This window comes from Vitis vinifera, chromosome 12 (assembly GCF_030704535.1).
Source record: "Vitis vinifera cultivar Pinot Noir 40024 chromosome 12, ASM3070453v1".
Taxonomy (NCBI): domain Eukaryota; kingdom Viridiplantae; phylum Streptophyta; class Magnoliopsida; order Vitales; family Vitaceae; genus Vitis; species Vitis vinifera.
The window spans coordinates 13,954,546-13,978,813 of NC_081816.1; the positions used below are offsets into that span (position 1 = coordinate 13,954,546).

At 32.4% G+C, this 24,268-nt stretch overlaps 1 protein-coding gene across 1 annotated transcript in view; it reads left to right on the top strand.

The window, feature by feature from the left end:
* The window catches only part of LOC100243324 (uncharacterized), a 46,000-nt gene that overhangs the window by 9,111 nt on the left and 12,621 nt on the right, over positions 1 to 24,268 (top strand). The window contains exon 7 of the mRNA XM_019223304.2: positions 9,264 to 9,312. Coding sequence (XP_019078849.1) covers positions 9,264 to 9,312 — 49 coding nt within the window. The remainder of the gene's footprint in view (positions 1 to 9,263; positions 9,313 to 24,268) is intronic.

Consider the following 24,268-nt stretch of genomic DNA (forward strand, 5'->3'; position numbering starts at 1 on the left):
CTTAAACATTTAATATTAAAATAAGCAAATGAATTTTTTTAAAGTTGGAATTCTGAATTTCCAGCGAATTAGTTCTAATTAGTGATACTTGCCAGAATTTAGCTATTAAGATTTTTTTTTTAATTCAAGAATAATATTCACAAGTGTTAGGTAAATATAATAAAATAAATAATATTATAAATACCTTATTATAGAATGTGCGAATCTTATGCTTAAATTATAACCTCCTTCATAGTAGAGACTTGTCTTTAAGAAACTACTAGAGTTTCTTGATGTTTCCATTCTCTAAATCCTAGTCTAAGATGGATTTCTTTCGATGACGGGAGGGAGAAATTAAGATAACATATGAGTTTGTAACAAGAAACCACATGTGGCTTAGTCATGTATTTGCAAGTCACCAACAAAGAGATAAGTGATACTACATTATTTGAATGGGGAGAGATTTACCTTCTTATTAGGTTGGTTAAATCTAGAAACATATTTTGAATTTTAACTTTTATAAAATAGTCGGATAAATAACTTTTGATATGAAGATAAAATTAAATAATAGAATTTTCATTCTACCTAATATATATTCACCCTTAAATATTATACAAGTTCTATTCAATAAAATTTAAAATATTGATACATTTATACTTATTCTTATCATGATTTGATTTGATAATAATAAAGATAAAAAATAAAATATTATTAAGATTTTCATTTCATATATATATATATATATATATATATATATATATATATATATATATATATATATATATATATATTTCAATGCAACTTAAAATATATATTTATGATATCATGTAGACAGTAATTTCTACTATGGTTGAACAATCGACTTGACCAATGAACTGTGACTGAGTAACATTTCCAGTTTAATGACTAGTTCAATTATGAAAATATTGCATAAAACTACTTCAAGATATTACACATGGTGGAAGCAACTAAGTGTAGAAGCAGAAGTTGGACCCAACATTTATGGAATCTTTAAGCTATTCAACTAAAAACGTAATTAAGTTGATTAGTCATCATGTGATGTTGACATAGTTAATCAACTATTAACAATATGGAAATGCCACTTGTGCCTCTATGCCTTTGGAACTTATTCTGCATTGGAACCATCCATGTCTCTAGTAAACAATATATTCTTATGCCAAAACTAAACATAATCAAACCATGTTGCTACCATCAATGTGCTCTATTGACTAAGCCTTATGAAGCTCCCAAATATATTTGCATTTTCACATTCTTGCATATATAGTATCATTCATGTGTTCACAAACTTAGATGCACTTGTTCCATGCTAGCTTCATGGCAGGTCTAGTGGTGGTTACTCTAGTCCTCTCTCAAATTACATTGGGAGAATGGCATGTCTAGTTAGTTGATCTTTGTTTCCTCCTCTATGAGCTTTTTAAGTCATTCATTGACACAGGAGTGTCCCATTATATAATCTAACTCCTAGTTAAAAAAGTGTTCCAACTCCTTACTTTAATCATGTATGCAAGGGATGCAAAAACTACTTTTGAATAGGTATATTTGGTATTAGGATAGTGAAAATTCCTATGCATACTGTATACCGCATTAACTGTCTTTGAGTTAAGATTCAAATGCATTTTATGGAACTTCATTTGCAGTTCTAGAGATGAAGTTATGTTCAATTTTTCATAGAAAAGTCAAATCATTAAATGCTACTCGAGAATTGGAGAAGTTCTACTTCTTAGGTATATTATAGTAGAATTTTTTATTTGAGTGAGACTTTATAACTTACCTAGAAAATATTTATGGAAATTGTTCATGCTTGGGGGGTTGTTCTAAGTTATGACAATTGGAAGTCAAATAGGGAGAAGTTGATGGATGAGAGGTAAAGGCTTTGTAGGAAAAAAAAAATGGTAGATGTTATGAACAGAGGATTGCTTCCTTGCTTTATATCCCTTGTGAACTACTTTGGGTGGTGATTGAATCTATATTCCATAGTTTTTTCTTCTTTGGTAGTGAGTTTGTATTTTCCCTCTTATCTATGTAGTTCTTTTCTTTTTCCATCCATCCTAGTGTCATTGGTGTCAAAGTAGGTTCTAAGTTCTCATGGTTTATTATCTTCATCGCACATAAAATGTTGAATAACATCCTGCTCATGAAAGAGTTGTTCATGACATTGAGGTGGAAGAATTAAGGAGACAAGTGTGACAACTACAATAATTTTTAGAATGTTGTGAGGTTGTTAGGCACAATGAATCCAGTCATAATATAGAGGATGAGGCTCCTAGCAATAAAGATAAAAACATTAATCCTTTTCATAAAGATCTAAGCTAATATTCGAGAGAAGTCTATCCTCCTCATTGTGTACAAAGGAATCACAATATTCTAAGAGACTTTGATATTAAAGTTGATATCCTAGAATTCAAAGGCATAATGAAGCCAGGTGAGTTTATTGATTGGCTTCATATCGTGGAAAAGGTGTTTAACTACAAAGAAGCTTCAAAGGTTCATAGGGTAAATTTTGTTGCTATCAAATTGAGAAAGTATGCCTCTTTATTGGCAAGAGAAGAATTATAACTTTGCAAAAGATGAAAAGGGAACTCAAGAGTAAATATTTGCTAGACAATTATTGGTAAGATGTTTTCCTTAAGTTTCTCAACTTCAAATAGAAGGAGTTGCATGTAGAACATTGATTGATTAATTTTCATCATTTATCGCATCAAAACAAAATTTATAACCTAATTCAACTATGCTAAAGTAACTCTTACTTGATCAAAAAGGGTTTTTAGCCAAAGTTACGATAGTATAACGGTCTTAGGTGTCGTCCACTAGGGTGGATTATTTCCGGTGATTAAGGCTTGAATGGGGAAGAAAGAAATGATTGTGATCAAGTAAAATTGTATTGGCAATTCATAATGAAAATTCAAAATAACAATGATTTCAAATTGAAAGGAACAATAAAATGTAAAATAAAAGGAAATTAATAAGGAAAATAAACTCTCGAAGTTAGGATTTTCTAGAAAACAAAATCTATGGTGAATAGATGTTCAGATCTATTTTTCATCAAGTTAGATTGAAAACCTAAATTCTCACCTAAACTAATTTTAGATTTAGCTATAAGTCTATACCTAATTTCTCTTCAAATTAGGTCATTTAATCCAAGAGATCAATTTAAACTATATATTCAATTCATCTTAAATCATCTTCCAATGATTCATACAATGCAACTATGCAATCTCATTAAATATAGCTTTAATAATTTAATGAATCTACCTAGTTTGCAATGTAATAGTCATTCAAGATAATCTGAAGAAAAAAATTCCTAAATTTCAATTGATCAATCAATTAAATCAAATTACCTTTGCAATTAAAACTCATTTCTCTAATTCACCATAATTCTTGCCTTTAAATCCTTCTTCCTTCGAGAAAAACAAGATTTAGCGACTCATGCTTGGAGATTTGGTCTCATAAGGCATGTTTGGCTAGTGAGAAAATGAGGGAAAATGAAAGAAAATAGGAAATTCTATTAAGAGAAAGAGTTTGTAGAAAAATCTACAATCCAAAGTATCCAAAAGTTTTTTAATGAGAGATTCAAGTTCCTATTTATATGCCAAGGTCAAGTGGACACTTGGCATCATCTAAAGGGTCATCTGGAACCTTCTCCCTTCAACAATCTAAAGTTTGACATCAAAAGAAGCATTTCACATGTTTGTGTGAAACCAATTGAGCAATAGGAGCAACAACTTTTTGGACCATTTTGCATGGTTGTGCAAAATTTTTGCATGTTCATGCGAAATCAACTTACACATCCTCCTCAACCTCCAGTACAAATTCCACTTCTAATCTAATTTGCACAGTCATGCGAATCTACAGCATTTGGTTTTTGAGCTCCTCTTTGTCAATTCTTCAATTTTCTTCTTTTGACTCTAAGTTAGCTACCTCCAATAAGCTCCAAATCCCGGTCCAAACCAATTGCATCGCTTCTTCTATTATGCATTTGGATCATCATCAACATTATTTGTTCTCTTAATTTGATTCATCTCTTTTATCACCAATATATCAAAATCATACCTTGAAATGACTCTAAAACTTCATAAAGCTTGTTAGTAACTCTTACAAGGGTAAAAACTTATTAATTGAGTGTTTTAGGCTTAATTACTACTCAAAAGATGTAAAATTCATGAGAATTATTATCTAAAATATGCTCTTTTTGAGTAGTAATCAAACATATAGCAAAGTTTCACCATCTTATGATGAAATGTGATCTTATTGACTTAAAGAATAAACCATAGCTTGTTTTCTTAGATGTTTGAAGCCTAAAATTAGTAGTGCTATCCAATTACAACCTTATTAGAAGATAATGTGTGCAAACTTGCTCTTAATGTAGAAAAGCAACAAAAGAAAGTAAAGAGTAGCAAGTTTCGGCTTATGCCACAAGATGGTCCATTTAGCTAGGACATATCTCTAATGTAAAGGCTAATTCAATTATGAAAACCACATCTAAAATAGCTTTGAAGGGTGACGATGGAGTTGGTTATAATCGATTGTAGAGCTTGTTGAAAGCTAATTCTTGTCAATGTTTTAAGTGTCATGGATATGAACATATAGATTTAGAATGTTCCAATCACATAATTCTCACCCTAGTGGAGGAAGAAAATGGTAAAGAGAGTGAAGTTGATGTCCAAGGTAGCTTTGAAACCCAAATAGAAGAAGAAGAAGTCATGTATGAAAATCAAGAAGAATCTCTTGTAATTCAAAGAAGTTCAAGTGCTATTCATGAAAAAGGGGTGGATTAACTACAAAAAAAAATATTTTTGACACCAGATGCACTTCCAAAGGGCAAGGTCTATAATGTCATCATTAATAAAGGCAACTTTGTGAATGAGGTGTCTACTAAAATGGTGGAGAAACTAGGCTTCAAAATGGAGAAGCACTCTTGCCGTTAGAAATTGTCTTGGCTTCTAAAGGGAAGTGAAATTAATCTAGATAAGAATTATCTTATTTTTTTCTCTATTGGACAAAATTATACATATGAAATATGGTATGATGTTCATATGGATGCTTGTCATCTGCTTCTTGGGTTTCTTTACAAATATAATAGGAAAACCATTCATGGTGGATACAAGAACACTTACTATTTTGTCAAGGATGGGATTAAAATTGTTTTAGGTCCTTATAATTTGGAGGAGCTCCTAAACTTTCTAAAAACGGCAAGGGGGCGTGGCGGGGATGAATAATTCACTCACTAAAACTAAATGTAAAAAAGAATTGATAAAAGAAAATCTTGACTATATTGACCTACCCATCATTATGCAACAACTTCTTGAAGAATTCCAAGATGTAATCCTAAAGGAGATTCTATTTAGTCTTCCACCTTTAAGGGACATTCACCACTACATTATCTTGTTCTAGGTGTTGTCTTTCCAATTAAATTAGTGGCATAAAAATGAGCCTTAGAGAGCATGATGAGTTGAAATGATAAGTTGAAGAATTATTAACTAAAGGATTAGTGAGGGAAAGTATGAGTCCATGTATAGTACCTGCTATTCTTGTGCCAAAAAAATGGAACTTAGTGTATGTGTGTTGATAGTAGAGTTGTAAATAAGATAGTTTTTAACTATCATTTTCTCATTCCACGTATTGATGATCTTCTTGATCAACTTCATAGTGTTACAATCTTATTTAAGATTGTTTTGTGAAGCAATTATAATCAGATTCGAATGTGACCCAAAGATGAACGCAGAATAAAATTCAAGATCAAAGATGGACTTTATGAATGGATGATTTTGTTGTTTGGTCATTCCAATGCTCTAAGTAACTTCATGCTACATCTGAATCATATTATAAAACCTTCCATGGAAAAAAAAAATTATGTACTTTGATGATATTCTAGTGTATAGCGAATAGGAAATGCAACACATTGAACATCTTCATCAAATTTTTATCAAGTTGAGAAGCCAAAAGCTCTATGCAAACCTAAAAAAGTGTAGATTGTTTATTGATAGACTTGTCTTTTAGGATATATAGTCTTTAAAGATGGAATCAAGATGGATCCTTATAAGGTGGAAGCAATTTTAAATGGGCCGACACCTAAGGCACTTCATGACATTCAAAGCTTCTATGGTTTGGCTTCTTTTTACCAAAGGTTTATCAAGGGATTCAGTTCTATTGTTGTTTCTATCACTAAATGCTTAAAAGGAGATATTTTCAAGTGGACAAATGAAGCAACAAGAGTCTTGAAGTTGTGAAGAAAAAGGTATTTAAAGCACATGCTTTTTCACTTCCATATTTTACTAAAGTATTTGAAGTAAAGTGTGATGCTTCTAATATGGCTAGGGGTGTTGTACTTAGTCAAGAAGGTAAACCAATTGCTTTCTCTAGTGAGAAATTAAATTAATCCTAAATGAAGTATTCAACATATGACAAGGAGTTGTATGTCATTTTTCAAGCATTGGATCATTGGAGCCAAAATCTCCTTCCTAAGCCATTTTTCTTGTATTCAAACCATGAAACATTAAAGCTCATTAATAGTCAATAAAAGCTTAATAGCAAGCATGCTTCTTGGGTTGAGTTTCTTTAAGCTTTCAGATTTACAATCAAGCATAAGTTTGGTAATCAAAACTTAGTGGTTGATGTTTCAAGCCAAAAACACTCATTATGTGCAATGGAGGTGCAAACTATAGCTTTTGAAGTGATAAAAGAGTTTTATAAGGATAACCCTTATTTTGATCAAATTTGGGAAGAGTGAAAGAAAGGATCTTATGGTTAGTTTGTATTGTAAGATGACTTCTTTTTAAGACTAATAGATTATGCGTACATTCCTCAGTGTTATCTAAGAGAGTATGTGTCGAAAAAGCTCATGGAAGTGGGATTAGTGGTTGCTCTGGGAGAGACAACTCTTGTTATTATTCAATAACATTCTTATTAGCCAAAAATAGGACAATAGGTTGAGATGCATGTAAAAAGATACAAAATATGCCCTATAACCAAAAGTCACAACCAAAACACTGGTTTATACACTCCACTTCTAGTGTCTAAGGCTCCTTAGGAGGATGTTAGCATGGATTTTGTTGTAAGTTTGCTAAGAACTCAAAGAAACAATGATTCTGTCTTAGTGGTTGTTAAACGATTCTCTAATATGGTTCATTTTATTCCATCCAAGAAGACTTTAGATGAAACTCATATAACTAATTTGTATTTTCAAGAGATTGTGAAACTTCATGGCATTTCAAAAACCATTGTTTTTATCAAGATACGAAGTTCTTAAGTTATTTCTTGTGTACCCTCTAGAAGAAGCTAGAACAAGTCTAAATTTTAGCATGTCTCACCATTCCCAAACAAATGGTCAAACAGATGCGACTAATTGAAGATTAGGAAATATTTTAAGAAGTTACATGGGTAAGAAAATTTGACAATGGATCTTAATTTGGCTCCAATTTAATTTTCTTCCAATCGATCCCCTAATTAAACAACAAGCTACATTCTCTTTGAAGTGGTATGTTGTAAAAAAATCCCATAACTCCAATGGACTTGGATCCACTTCTAGCCACTGATCATGTTAGTAAGAATGTTGAAGAAAGAGCTAAGAGTATCAAAAAGCTACATAAACAGGTTCAAAACATAATTATCAAGCAAAATGAGAGGCACAAGAAGAATGCTGATAGAAAAGGGAAGAGTCATGGAGTTTAAAGTAGATGATATGGTTTAGGTTAATCTTTGAAAGAACATTATCCACTTACAAAGTTTCTAAACTTTAACCTAAGGTAGATGGCTCATTTAAAGTAATTCAACAGGTTAATGAAAATGCTTAGAAGATTGATTTTCCTAACAACTATGGTGTTTCAACAACTTTCAATGTTTCTGATTTTTCTCCTTACCATGTTGAAAAAAATGACCTAGACTTGAGGACAAGTCTTCTCCAACAAAGAGAACTTGACACAAGAGTGTCCCATTTTATAATCAAACACCTAATTAAAAAAGAGCTCTAACTCTTTACTTTAAGCATATGAGATGAAAGAGAAGTAGAAACTGTTTTTAAAAAGGTATATTTGGGGTAAATATAGTACTAGGATAATGAAAATTCTTATGCATACTATATACCAATTTAAAGGTATTTGAGTTAGGATTCAAACACATTTTAAGGGACTTCATTTCTAAAAGGGAAGTGATGTTCAATTCTCCACATAAAGGTCCAATTATCTAGTGCTACTCAAGAATTGGAGAAGTTCTACTTCTTAGGCATATTACAGTAGAATTTATGATCTGAGTGAGACTTTATAACTTACCTGTAAAATATAGTTGTGTAAATTGTTCATTCTTAGAGGACTGTTCCAAGTTATGGCAATTGGAAATCAAAGATAGAAAAGATGATGGATGAGGGATAGTGACTTTGGAGAAAAAAATGGTAGATTTTGTGAACAGAGGATTGCTTCCTTGCTTTATATCCCTTGTGAACTACTTTGGGTAGTGATTGAATCTGTATCCCTTAGTGTTTTCTTCTTAAGTGGTGAGCTTGTATTTTCCTTCCTATCTATTTAGTTTTTTCTTCTTCTTTTTTTCTCATCTATGTTGTTGTTATTCATATGACTCTTATGCTTGTTATGGTTTTTCATTATTTCGTAAAGTGCAATCCAGATGTTTTCTAATATAGCATGTTTAGCTTACACGTAAATTTATTGATAAGGTTTTATAAACCCTTTTAAAAATACCATTTCCAAGCTAATATAAATCTATTATAACAATTAAAAAACATATTTCAATGGATAAAAACAATTTTCATGTCATTTTATGCCTATTATTATATGATATATATCTATGTGCGTGTATGTGCACAGTGCATGCGTGTATGTGCACAGTGCATGCGTGTATGTGCACAGTGCATGCGTGCACTTCATATGCAATTGGTTGTATTTCAATAGTAAGTATATTTTTACACAAATGTGAGCATTCTTTTGAGCAAAGACTAATATAGGATTAAACTTACTTCATCTATTATTATAGCCAAAAGTCTCATCTATTTTATGAGTCATGCATATGTAAGAGAGACTATGACTTATGTTTTAGTTACGTTAAGAATTTTTTGTAAACATATTCTTTAGTCTCTTGATGTGACAAACTAATATATCTTTTTTGAATGAGTAACATCAATAAGGATTGATTTCTTCTTAATTATCTATAATTCAGAAATATAATTAATAAGAAATGAACAATACTTGAATTAATTCTTGAAGTGGATGAGGATTAATTGTTAAGTTAATACCATTTCCTTAATGTCATTCTGCTAGGGAGGTGACAAAGAACTTCATGCAAGATTTTGGAACTATTTTATCATAGGTAATACCTTCGATTTGATTTATTTATTTATTTATTTTTTATCTAAAGTCATACAATCTATTTCAAGATTCATAATAACAGTTCTTTTTTTTTTCTTTTTTTTTTTTTTTATGAAACCAATGAATTTTTATTGCTTTTTTTAGATTTTATCCATTTTTCTTTTTCTATAAAAATCAAGATAAAAAAAGAGAATAAAAAAAAAACCTTGGAATGGCAATGGGTCCTTTCATGTTGAGTTTTTGTTGTATTGAGGTATGATAATATTTGATATTATCCATAGAAAATGTTTAAAAATTAATAGGTTGGAATTTTTATATGAGGATTTGTGTAAGACATTATCTTGCCTGTATGTCATGTAGAACCTTTATAGAAGTTTATTATTTCACTTTTGTTGGGATAACACCTAGATCATATGTGCATGCAAAATCTGTCTTAAGGATATCTAGATTTATGCAACAGATGCAAAATAGATATTAAAACTTTAAATCTAGAGTTTAAATGCTCTACCTATGATCCAGATGTTCCTATATCAATTCTAGTAGATGAAAAGACTAGTGTCACTAATCTTAAAAACCAATAGGTCTTCCACCCAATTAGTCTCTTTCCTGGATCCTAGCACGTGAGAATGTGGAACCCTCTTTAGATGAGGTGAAGGCTAGGTACCTCTTTAGACAACTAAATGTTTAGAGTGTCGAAGTCCTAAATCCCTAAGAGGGTTTATATAGGTTTCCTCATGGGTTTAAGTAACTTGAGCCCATCTTAGAGTTAGGTCACTTAATTCAACCCACTAAGTTCTAATTAATGTATTAGGCTTGTTAGACTAGAATAAATTAATTAGCTCAATCTAGATAGATCACTCATAAGTTCTTGTGTAACCTTACATTTTTACTTATGCACACATATGAATAAGGAACCCAAATGTCTCTCAATAGATACGTCACTAAGGAACATGAGCTTAAACAAGAACCACTAGGACCTATAGGAAAATACAAACCCCTAAGAACATAAGAATCCAATTTGAAGTTGACTCAACATCCTATTAGAGGGAGTCAACTACACTTTAGTATCCTAGGCTATTACAACGAGATATAAACTCAGTTCCATGACCTACTATCCACTAAAAGCAAACTTTTAATAAACTAATGTCTACAATCTAATGAAGTGGATGCTATCAGCCTCTCAAGGTTACCTCTCTAACCCTTGAGTCTCTAATCCTCCTATTATGTGATCAACTAACATACTCTAGTTGTCCAAGAGCATAAGTCAAATTCTAGTTAAGGAATTACTATGAGCATAGACTTCCTTATCACATATCCTTAGGATCACCCAAGGGGACATACTATCTCAAACACATGAGATATGATGATGCCTTTATTGAGAATACTTGTTGCTTCCTACCTTAATCAATAGTGACCCAATCTGTAGGAAATATATGACTACCTTAGGGTCTCATCCATTGGTCAAAGCCATTGGCTCAATATTCTCTCAAGGTTGAGAACCCATGCAATATATTAGTGCACTTATAATAGGAAATCCATCTCGATCACCAAGACAAATCATCCCTCCAATTAAGAGGTCTTGCACTACAATCTTTAATAGATTGCTTAAATCCATGAACCAGTGATGGACTACTTACACCTATGGAACCCATGACTTGGATCTTTTGTGCAACTCTTAATGCACCCAAGTCATTTACAATGCAAGTGATACATGTAGAATGCTCAAACAACTATTAATGCAATTAAGGATAGAAATGGGAACTAAAAACCATAATAAATAAATTTATTAATGAAAACATATTTTGTTACATCATATGTTGAATGATATGTCCTAAGAGCTGCTGACATGGAGCTGAGTAGATTGAAGTGGAAGTAGTCAAATAAGTTCGTCATGTGGAAGATTTACCTATTCCTTAAGAAGTATTTGTTGGTTTGTTTCTATTCTTTAGGAAGTATCTATAGGTAGCAGGTTTGTTGCTATTTTTTATGTTCTTTTGTTTTAAGCTAGCTATATAAATAAGTGCTTTGAAGCTTAATAAAATATATCACTTCAGATTCCTCAATGTTTTGTTGCTTCTTGAGAGTTTCTACACTTTGTTTCTATCAAAACCCACAAATTGGTATCAGAGCCAGGTTCTTGAGCAACCTGTGAGGTGAGTGAACCTATACACCACCATCTACCCTATCCAAAACAATATCTAGAATGACCTCAGAAGCTTCACTGAGTGCACTGGCCACCTCCAGTGTTTGATGGAATAAATTATCAAGTATGGGTTGTCCGCATAGAAGCCTACCTTGATGCTAGTGATATGTGGGAAGCTGTTAGTGAGGAATATGAAGTTCTTCCCCTGTCCGACAATCCAACTATGGCTCAGATAAAACTACACAATGAGAGGAGGTAAAGGAAATCAAAGGCAAAAACTAGTCTATTTGTAGTTGTCTCATCTACAATTTTCACCAGAATCATGACACTGAAGAAAAAAAATGAAATATGGAACTTCCTGAAGAAGGAATATGAAGGAAATGAATGAGTCAAAGGTATGCAAGTGCTAAACCTTATTAGAGAATTTGAGATGCAAAGGATGAAAGAAACAGAAACAATCAAGGATTACTCAGACAGACTTCTTAGTATTGTTAACAAAGTAAGACTTCTTGGTACTAAATTTTCTGATTCTAGAATAGTTCAGAAAATTTTTATAACAGTTCCTGAAAAGTTTGAGACTATAATATCATCTCTAGAAAACTCAAAAGATGTGTCAAGTATCACCTTGGCAGAGCTGTTGAATGCATTACAAGCTAATGAACAAATGAGGCTTATAAAACAAGAAGGATCTGTGGAGGGTGCATTTCAGGCCATATATATTGACAAGAAAGAGATACAAGCAACAATAACAGTAGCAACAACACTCAAAATTTTCCACCATGTCCTTATTGTAAAAAATCAATCATCCACAAAAAAAAAAAAAGTGTTGGTGGAGGCCGGATGTAAAATGTCACAAGTGTGGTCAACTAGGGCATGTGGAATGAATATTCAAATCTCAATAGCAACAAGGAGAAGTCAAGACTGTTGTGGAAGAACTTCAAGATGAGCAACTGTTTGTGGTATCATGCTTTGCCACTAGCTGCTCCCCAGAAACTTGGCTTATAGATAATGGTTGCACAAACCATGTGACTTATGATCAAGGGCTCTTTAAGGAACTTGTAAAAACTGTTACTTCCAAAGTTAGAATTGGAAATGGAGCATATCTTGTAGTAAAAGGCAAAGGAATAGTGGCAATTGAAGGCCACACAGGTTTGAAATTAATCTCTAATATCTTATATGTTCTTGAGATTAATCAAAATCTATTGAGTGTTGGTCAGCCGCTGGAAAAAGGCTATGAGGTGTTGTTTGAGGACAATCATTGCATGATTGTTGATGCACAAGGCAAAGAGGTATCTATAGTCCAAATGAAAGGCAAAAGTTTTGCCTTAGATTTGATGAAATAAGAGCAGACTGCAATTCACAAAAGAAGAAAGCAATACAATGCTTTGGCATAGGCGTTTGGATCATACTGCCCTTCTCTTTATGAAGAAGAACGATCTTGGAGAAGGCTTGCCTGAATTAGAGGTGAAGCCTCCTACCTGTGTAGCCTGTTAGTACGGGAAACAAATAAGACTTCCTTTCCCATAAAACAAGGCTTGGAGAGCTACTCAAAAGTTGCAGTTAGTACACACTTGTGTGGGAGGACCTCAGAGAACACCATCACTGAATAGCAGTAAGTTCTATATTGCTTTCATTGATGATCACACAAGAATGTGCTGGATTTATTTCATGAAATTTAAATCTAAAGTTGCTGACATTTTCTGGAAGTTTAAAGCTTGGGCTGAAAATCAAAGTAAATGTATAATGCAAGTGATTAGGTGTGATAATGGAACTGAATACACCTCGGAGAAATTTAACAAATTTTGTGAGGATGCATGCATTGAGCACCAGCTTACAACACCTTATACCCCTCAACAAAATGGAGTCGTTGAGAAGAAAAATAGAACACTTATGGAAATGAAAAGGTGTTTGCTGCATGATAAAGGGCTACCAAAGAAATTCTAGGCTGAGGCTGCACATTCATCAGTCTTTCTGCTTAATAGACTGCCAACAAAAGCTTTATAACAAAAGACTCCATTTGAAGCATGGTATGGCTATAAACCAAGACTGCAAAATTTAAAAACATTTGGTTGTCTTTGTTTCTCTTATATTCCACATGTTAAGAGAGACAAATTAGATAAGAAAATAGAAGCTAGGATCTTTATAGGCTATAGCTCAATATCAAAGGCTTGTAGAATCTACCTTCTAGAAAACAACAAAGTAATAGTTAGCAAAGATGTCAAATTCTTCGAATCAGAAAGTTGGAATTGGGAGAATGATAAGAAGCTTGAGTTTAAAGAGAATCTTGAGTTCCAAAATGACCTTGAGTTTTAGGAAGAGAATGACAATATTGATGATGAACCTGTCAGATGAACCAGATCACTCTCTGACATCTATCAGAGGTGCAATGTTGCTATAATAGAGCCCACAAGGTATGAAGAAGCTGCAGCTGATAAAAAATGGATGGATGCAATGAAGGAGGGGCTTAAAATGATTGAAAAAAACCAGACTTGGGAGCTAGTGGACAAATCGACACACAAAAGGGCAATTGGAGTCAAGTGGGTTTATAGAACCAAACTCAATTCTGATGGTTCTGTAAACAAACACAAAGCAAGACTGGTTGTCAAAGGATATGCTCAGATGTTTAGGGTGGATTTCTCTGAGACTTTTGCCCCAGCTGCTAGATTGGACACTATAAGAATGTTGTTGGCTCTTACTGCTCAAAAAGGCTGGAATATACATCAGATGGATGTCAAATTAGTCTTCTTGAATGGATACTTGGAGGAAGAAATTTTTGTGGAGTAGCCTGAAGGTTTTATTGTTCAAGGAATGGAGGAGAAAGTATATTTGCTGAAAAAGGCCTTTTATGGTTTAAAACAGGCACCAAGGGCCTGGTACAACAAGATTGATTCACATTTGTTAGGCTTAGGCTTTACAAAAAGCCTAAGTGAATTTACTCTATACTTCAGGAAGGTTTGTGATGAAACACTTGTGGTATCTTTATATGTTGATGATCTACTTGTGACAAGAAGCAGTATGGAGCAAATTGACAATTTCAAAATGGAAATGAAGGATGTTTTTGAGATGACTGATCTTAGAAGGATGACATTCTTTCTTGGCATGGAGGTACAACAAAAGCAGAATGAGATCTTCATATGTCAACAAAAATATGCCAAGGAAATCTTGAAAAAGTTCAAGATGGGAGAATGCAATCCAAGTGCAACTCCAATGAATCAAAATGAGAAGTTTTGCAAAGAAGATGGAGTGGCAAAAGCTGATGAAAGGCTTTACAGGACCATTATCGGGTGCTTGATGTACCTAACGGCAACCAAACCAAATATTATGAATGTTGTAAGTTTACTCTCAAGGTACATGCATTGTGCTAGTGAAATTCACTTTCAAGCAGAAAAAAGAATTGTTAGATATGTCAAGGGTACAATTGACTATGGTCTGAGGTTTTGTCAAGTTAAAAACTTTACTCTCCATGGTTATTCAGACAGTGATTGGGCAGGTTATGTTGATGACATGAGAAGTACTTCAGGTTATTGTTTCAGTTTTGGTTCTACTATTTTTTCATGGTGTTCCAAAAAGAAAGAAGTCATAGCTCAATCCACAGTAGAAGCAGAATATGTAGTTGTTGCTGCTGCTGTGAATCAGGCTCTCTGGATTAGGAAATTGATAGCTGACTTGTTTATGGAGCAAAAGGAAAGCACACAAATACTCGTAGACAACCAAGATGCAATTTCAATTACAAATAATCTGGTGTTCCATGGAAAAACAAAACATTTCAAGCTGAAACTCTATTTCCTAAGAGAGATATAGGAGGAAGAAATACAGTTGGTCTACTGCAAAACAGAAAGTTAAAATGCTGATATCTTAACCAACCCACTTCCCAAAGCTAGATATGAGTTCTTGAGGCAAAGGCTTGGAGTCTACAGTTCCAGAGACAAGGAGGAGTGTTGAATGACATGTCCTAGGAGCTACTAACATGGAACTGAGTAGATTGAAGTGGAAGTAGTCAAATAAGTTAGTCATGTGGAAGATTTACCTATTCCTTAGGAAGTATTTGTTGGTTTGTTTCTATTCTTTAGGAAGTATCTATAGGTAGCAGGTTTGTTGCTATTTTTTATGTTTTTCTATTTTAAGCTAGTTGTATAAATAAGTGCTTTGAAGCTTAATAAAATATATCACTTCAGATTTCTCAATGTTCTGTTGCTTCCTGAGAGTTTCTATACTTTGTTTCTATCAAAACCCACATCATATCATGCTTTCAAAGGCTCTATCCTAACTATATTGTCTATAGGTAGATATGTACAAGACAATCCATTTATAATCCCAACTAAAAGAAAAAGAGAATGTGATTTTTATTTTTTTTATAGATGTCTAAAGTTGTCTACATACTTGTACTTATCATATTACATGGAGTAATATTAGGAATTGATCACAAGAGAAATTATAGGATGATCTTTATGATACAATAACTTATAAGGAAGAAATAAAGGACTCTACTTACACCTACAAAACTAGGAGAAAGGTAGAAATAATTAAAGTAAAGGTGACTAATTATGATTGTGCTACTAATTCGTTTCCTTAACAACCCCTCACAAGTAAAACCACCTATCCATGATGGAGAGTATGCTCTTCAAAAAACAAAAACCATTTTATGGGTAAAAACTTAGTGAAAATATCAACAATTTGATTCAAGGAAAGAATAAAATATATATCAAGTGACTTTTGCATAACCTGATCTTAAACAAAATGAAAATTGATCTCTATATGCTTTGAGCAAGAATGAAGAATTGGACTAGGAACAAGGAGAGTAGTACTTATGTTGTCACACCATATATTGAGAGTTGAATGCATTGAAATGCTTTCAAAGAGTAAAAATGGAATGCATTATGACCTAACTATGTTAGATGTTAAGGCATAATATTTAGCTTCTATGCTGCACCTAGATTCAACACATTATTTCTTTGATTGTCAAGAAACCATGTTGTTTCCCAAAAATACACAATTGCATAAGCAAATACCATAATTAGGAGCACTATATTTCATAGAATACCATGGTGAATTATCCCTTTCAAACATCTTAGTGTTCACTAACTATACTTCAATGTTTTATGGTTGGAGCATGCACGCAATGGTAACCTTGTTGAGTGCAAACATGATTTTTGACCTTGTGATTATAACATAGTGAAAGGCTTCAACATTACAAATGAATAAATAAAGAGCTCTATATAAAGTTGGAACATTAAAAAGAGCTCCATAATGAATAGAAATATTATTACAATTTGCTAAAAGAGTGGTAATTGGCTTAACTTTGTCCATTTTCTTTTTCTAGAGATGATCTTCGATGCATTTTCCATATGAGAAATAAAGAGTAGCCTCTTACACATTATAGTTCTTAAAAACCAAACCTTTGGAGCTTGTTTTAAACCATACAAGTCTTTACATGAATAACAAGCATGATCTAGTCACCCTTGATCAAGTGAAACCATGTAGTTGTTCCATAAAAACTTACTCATCTAATAGGCCATGAGATAAGCCACGACAAGGATGATAATAGGAAGAAGAAAATAACATAAAATAAATAAAATAAAACCACACACACACACCCATACATGAAGCACACAATAATTTATGTGATTTGTCCTAAAGCCTACACTCACATGTAAAAACAAAGAACTTCCATTATTATTGAGGAGAGTACAAACTAAGAGCTTACAAATCCCAAAATCCCAATCACCAAAAAAGAATGTCTCTTTTTTGGTCAAAATGTCATCTTATATATGTAACTACATATGGATATTTCATATAAGAAATTAGTTGTATAATTGTCAAAGATACCTATTACTTGAAAAAGAAAAATTACAATAGGATGTTTCCTTTGTGATTATAAGAAAGACATCTACATGAATATGTCTTATTAGGAAAATATCAATGACTTATAAATTGACTCAAAATAAAACTTATGATACTTTCCAACATTTACCATCTAAGATTCAAACAAACTCAAAAGTCTTTCATGTTACTTTGCTATTACATCCATGAAAGGGCATTTGGATACCAATACCAATTAAGTCCAAGTAATGCTCAAATATAACTATAGAAATGAGCTTAGTCATCATATCTACTAGATTGTCCATTGTAGAGATCTTTTTCATATCAATAACACCCTATGTAATCACATATGTGATAAAATGCATTCTAATATCAATAGGTTTGGTCTTCTCATGAAACATATAATTTTTAGTTGAATGTATGGAATTTTGGCTCTCATTATAACTCCTAATGTTAGCTTAAATTGCCAACCAAACCCCTAAATCAAATAGCTTCTTCATTGCTTCTATGCTTCCATGTATTTTTCTTCAATTACTGATAAAGCAAATTATACTAAAAGGTTGATTTCCAACTATTAAAACTACCATATAGAGTGAATACATACCCTATTAGAGTCCTTCTATCCAAGTCTCCAATGTAGTCATAATCAACATAACCAATAGCCAATAATTGTCTTTAAAATGTCACTATTTACATTGTATACTAAGTCAAAATGCAATACCCTTCTCAAATATCAAACTAGCCACTCACTACTTATCAATGAGTCTTTCATAGGTGATACATATATCTACTTACCACACTAACTGCATACAAAATGTCTAACCTACTATAAATTATAGCATACATAATTCGAACTACACTAGTATAAGGAATATGTGGCATGTGTTCTACCTTCTCCTTGGTATGTGATGATAAAAAACTTAAAGGTTTGAAGCAAGCTCCTAGTGGAGTACTCACTTCCCAACTTCAAAGTCTTTTATTTCAAACTCTCCCCTAAGTTGAGTTTTCAACCTATTAATCTCATATATGTTCTTGTAAGCAATTAAAATTCCATAACAATTGGCAAAAAAGAAATAAAACAACCATAAAGAAGCTCCCAATGAAAAACACAGATGTCACGCTTACTCATATGGTAACCATTACCAATCACAAATGTATTAAACTTGATCATTAACACTAGAAGATGATGTGATCATGGTTGTCATCTTGCTATGAACCAAATAATTTTGATCAAATTGGTAGTAGTACGATGAAGAATTATATCCAAACCAATTCCATAAATAACTTCCTTCTTGTTTCCCTTTACCTCATCCTCATCATCTCCTTCTATTAGACTTTGAAGAAAAGTTGCCACTAGAGGTCCCAATGTTGGAGTTCCTTTTTGTTTGTTTTGACTAAACTTCCTTTGCTTGTGTAAGATAATGTTCAAAGTTGTTGCCATTAGAGGTGACAATGTTGGAGTTCCTTTTTTGTTTGTTCTAACTAAACTTTCTTTTCCTGTACATTATAATGTTAGGGAAAAAAACAATAATGATCTTGTTGACACTCATAAGAAGGGATAGATGTACTTCTTCCAATGAGGGTTGATCTAACTGGTTACTCACAAAGATTACATAAAGATCATATTTAGGGCCTAGCCCTAAAAAATAGCTAGCATCAAATCATAATCAATTATGAGTTATGCTATAGATGCAATATGATTAGTGAGTTATCATTTTAAAATGATAATCACATACATGCAAGCTTCTCTTTTTAGATGTTTGCAACTACAAATACATTTACATGATTTGAGCTTGGAACTATGAGGCATGCATCATCTCAAGGGCATTCCAAATAACATATAATGTGGTGCATCTTACCACCTATACCAATTGTGAGGAAGAATTTACCTTGCTTCTTCCCTATTAAGTATTCTAGAGTGATTTCCTTCTAAGCTAAGGAAACATCTCCTATGATGACAATTTGAGGAGGACTTGGTTTGGATCATTCATTATATAACTCTTAAAAAAATGGCCTAAGATCAATACTCAAAATATTTTCCCAATTTGATCCCCTTAGGTTATTAAATTGAATTTAGATTCCATCATCAATCATTGAGTAATAAAATGATCACATAGGTACTAATAAACTATACTAGTTTTTTCCTATACAAGAGTTTTTATATTTCCTTTACTATGTTAACTTAGCTAGCTTAAATGTAAGTATGTCAGTCCTTGATTCCTAATTCTTGCATTCTAAACATGGAGTTTTAATGGTTTTGATTCAAATTGTGCAACCTTTTTTTTTTTGTTTTTTAGCCATCAACGTATTCCAACCCACGTAATGAGCATTGATGTCACTGACTCCCAATAAGATGATATAGGGTACCAGGGTTAAAGATCCCCCTTAAACCCATATTTGAGTTTCTAATCATCCATTTCTCTATATTTGCTATTCTGGATATAAATACTCGATGCTTCTTGAGTTGAGTAGCCTAGTTACTTAAAGGAAACTCTTAAAGATCTTTTTTTTTTTTGAAAAAAAAAAAAATTGAAACCAATCCTAATATCATTCATAAATATGCATTCCCCTTAATTTACTATGTTCAAATTTGGTTTTTTAGGCCCCTACCTACCAAAAAAAATACTAGATCCATTGTGTGTGAGTCAAAGAAGCATAAGAAATCTTCTATAGATCACTAGCATGTAGGTTTTAAAGTTGAGTGCAATTATATAATCCTATGATTTAAAACATTAACCTTTAGTATTAAGCGTATTAAAAATTCAATTCAATCTCCCAAACAAAAATATCATGAAAAGAAAAAAATTTCTATGAAATGTCTTAACATATCATTTATGTTGTGAAACACATGGAATAATACCAATTTCTAACTAAGTATGACAATAAGTTCAAACAATGAGGTGTTACAACTGCCCCCCCCCCCCCCCCCCTCTCAACCTGAATCTAACATTGTCCCAAGTGTTTTCAACTAATAGATATATAGTTGAAGTATGAGACAACTTGATAATTAGTAGAAATTAAGAAGGGTGAATGGAAACCTCCCATGGAATTAGTAAAGGTAGAAGGATGGCTTAAAAGGATCAATGAAGTGCTATAAAAGAAATAAACCATAATTAAATAAGAAAAAGTAAAGCAAACAAAACAATTAAGTATACTTTCTTATTATTTTGTCCATCATTTTATTTATGCACTTAGATTAATTATAAGAATGAGTCCAAAATAAGTGTGGAAAGTTGTCTTGTTTCTTCAAAAATATGATCTTGAGAGTTGTGGATTCTCTTGTTTCTTCAAAAATATGGGCTAGTTAGTCCCATAAGTCCACTATTTCAAGATCTTTGACACCCCATGATTTTTGCCTTAGCTCTTCTTTATAATAGAAAAAGAGGACCTTGGTCATGTTGGGTTATGTTTATCCTACCCATGAACCCATATATTAGGCTATTTGATATTTGGGTATTCCCTAAGCCCAAATATAGATATATAAATAGCTTCAGGTATTTAGTATTATGAGAGAATGGAGATTTGATTGAGAAAATGAAAGAAAATTAGAGTTGTTTTCTGGCCACTATTCTAGGGCTCAAGGTGAAGTTACAGGTTTTTTCATCAACCTTTTAGAAAGTCCCTGTGGTATGTTTTCTCCTTGATTTCTTTCTATTTATGTTTCTTGGGGTTATGGATTCCTACCTCAAGCATTAAGATACTTATATAAGTTTTCAAGGTGAAGAAACCTGAGGACTTAATTATTGTATCCCCATTTATTGAAGTGGATGAAATTTTCTCCATGGTATTTTACCTCCATTTAAAGGGTTTTTCCATGTTATATTTGGTGTCCTCTTTTTGGTTAAATGTTCTTGATTCTTGTTAGGTTGTTATTATTGTTAAGATGTGGTTATTATTGTTGAGTGGTGGTTATTATTGTGGAGGAATCTTTTAACCTTGGCAGGTGAATGCTCTAGATCTATCTCTTTATCTTCCCAATAGGTTAAGGATATAGCCAATGGTTTACTTTTAGCATAGAGCTTATTGCTTGCAAAGTTTTTTCACAATCAAGAAAATAAAAAACCTCAAGGCCATGCATATCAGTTAAAATTTCTTCATTCTATGAATGCATGTAACATGATGCAATGTGGTTGCTCAAAACATTTGGGTCCATATGGCCTTCCCTTATATCCTCTAATGTGGTAGTCTCATCCCTAATGCCATGGTCTTATGATAGCTCATAGGAGCAAGACACAACTAATCCCTCTTGGTTTTACACATTAAGTAATGAGGATAAGTAAAATGCCCCTTACTATTGGGCTCCAAAAAAATAAGTAAGCTTGCATATGATGTTTTTATCACTTCTAAGGATTGGACAATGCGACATTGAAAGATTTTTTTTGTGAAAAATGGATTAAGGTTTGGTTTTCTATCTAGGCATTAGGGGTCTCCTCAAACTCAAGAATCCAAACTTGGTTGATGCTGTTATTGGAAAAAATAGAGTTTTTTATATTGGTGTGGCCATTTCTCCCACCTATAGTCACAAGGTAAGCCTCCCAAGTGTTGTATGACATTTCCAAAGATGTGTGCGTATATTCCCAATCCTCCTATGTATGCCTTTAAAGTTGTCATCCAACATTGTCACCAATAAAGAACTCAACATAAATTTTTTTCTAATTTGAAAATGAAGTTCAAACTAAGTTAAATATATACAAATATTATAATCAACAAACTAAAATTAAAAAGAAATGAGAACAGAAATAACTCATCGGGTTGTCATGGCAATCAAAGGAGCCTAAAGTGCACAAAAAGCTTAAACATTGTATCCATAGATTTTTTATCAAAGGGGTCTTCCCCTAGTTAGAGAATCTAGCTAAGAATGACTTTTTGGAAACCCCCATTGATGGACATCCAAGTTTAATCCATGAAAATCACTAATTAAGATGAAAATGAAATTTTCATCAGGAAGTAAAATCTCTGAGAGCATCATTTTCCCCCACAAAAATCCTCCAACAAAAAGTCTTCCAAAGCTAATATTTATAATATTTATCATTTCAATAGTGAAGATAGTAACCATTCTCCATCAGTTGAACCACACTTAACAAGGTTTTGTTGAAGGTGGTCGGGAACAAGAAAAACATCATGAATATATCCTTATCCTTTCTTACTTTCAACAGCAACATTTTATTTTCCTTTTGATTGTACAACAGCCTCATTCCCCACTCTTCATTCTTACTTTGCAGGTAGTTGAAGTATTGATCCCTAGAAATATTTTTTCATTCATAACATGTGATTACTACAACCACAATCAAGATACCAAACATTATGATTTTCATGAGAGGCAGATTGACATGAAAAAAAAAAAAAAAAACACTTCTCATCATCATCATTTTTTTCTTAAGTAAAATTTTCTTGATTGTTTGCCTTGAATCTGCAGTATTTCTAAATATACCCAAACTTCTAACAATAATAGCATTGAGTTTTCCCATGATACCAATAGTTAGAGGTAGCATGATTTAATTTCTTACAAATTTTGCAAGAAAACTTAGAATTAGAAGTTATATCTGCTTCACTATGACCTTTTATTGAAAAGTGTCTTAACTTTCTAATTAATATAAATTTCTTATTGTAATGAATATCATAAAAAATATTTCTTACATTCATATGTCATTGTAATATTATATTTCCTTATAAAATAAGAAAAATTATTAAGAATATCCCTATAAATATTCTAAATCATGGGAAAAGGGTTGTGAGATGGAGATGAGTTTGTGAAGACTATACAAGGTAGGTAAAGGTGTTAGAAAGAATAAGAAATAGTCAATGTACCAAAGGGGCTTGTGGTTTAGGGTATAGATATGAAGAGTGAGGAAAAATGTAATGTTTCAAGATTCAGTAGTTGTATTTGATTTTTATCCTCTATAATATTTTCTATAGTATAATGGGATAGCTTTTCTCATTTATGGATGTAGGCATGTTGAATTGGACATTAAAACCTCAAGTACCTTTGTGTGTGGATGGTTTGATCTTTGTGTTCTTAAATTAACATGTTTACATTTGATGCTTCTACTAGCATGATGCCTTCTTCCCTTTTATTTGAATTATGGTTTATCTTCCTTGGAATCTACCTTCCTTCGATTAGTACTTCTACCACCTTTTCTTGAAAAATTTTGAGAGTTATTTGAGAGCATTGATTGAAGGCACTTCCAACTGATTGGCCTACAAATCATAATCTCCTCCACTCATGAGACTCCAGGTTTCTCCTTAGATATCCAATAAATGAATTAGAAAGGTCTTTTGATTCTTCAATTGCAGCAACAATGTGCTTATATTTTTTTGAAAAAATAATTAAAATTTGTGTACTATTTTTTGATAAATAAAAAATATATCTTCTCCATATGTCTTCATTTGATTAACAATCTCAATTACACTATAAAAATTGTCTTTCACAAATTCAAAATCTTTCATTCTGAAAGTCATGAATTCTCTTCTCAATGATTGAAGTCTGATACTTATTGCTATTGCCTCCAAACTCTTGCTGCACTATCTCCCAAGCATTCTTGGATGTATTGACACAAACTATTCTTGAAACAATATTTGAAAAGACTCCATTTTGGATTCTTCAAAGGGCTCTGGTATCATTCATCCTCAGTACTTCAAGATTATTCTTCTCACCTTCAAATAGTTTGATCTCACCCGTAGTTATTTTCAACAGTGCCCTAAAGTCTTTATGATCTTAGTCAAGTCTTCATTTTCACTTCCCAGAATCCATAATGTTCTCTATTAAAAGTTGGAATAATAGAGATTCAAACTCAAGCACCCTCTCCTCCACTAGACACCATTTTCAATGTTATCGATTTCTAATGCTCTTTTATAGAGATCCAACCACTCTAATACTAAATTTGTTGAATTAGAAAAAAAAAAAACCATCTGAGTTGCAAAAATGCAAAGCTCTTCTTCCAGGAAGACTAAACTTCAATTTTTTTTATCTGATTATAGAAACTAGTTATTACAA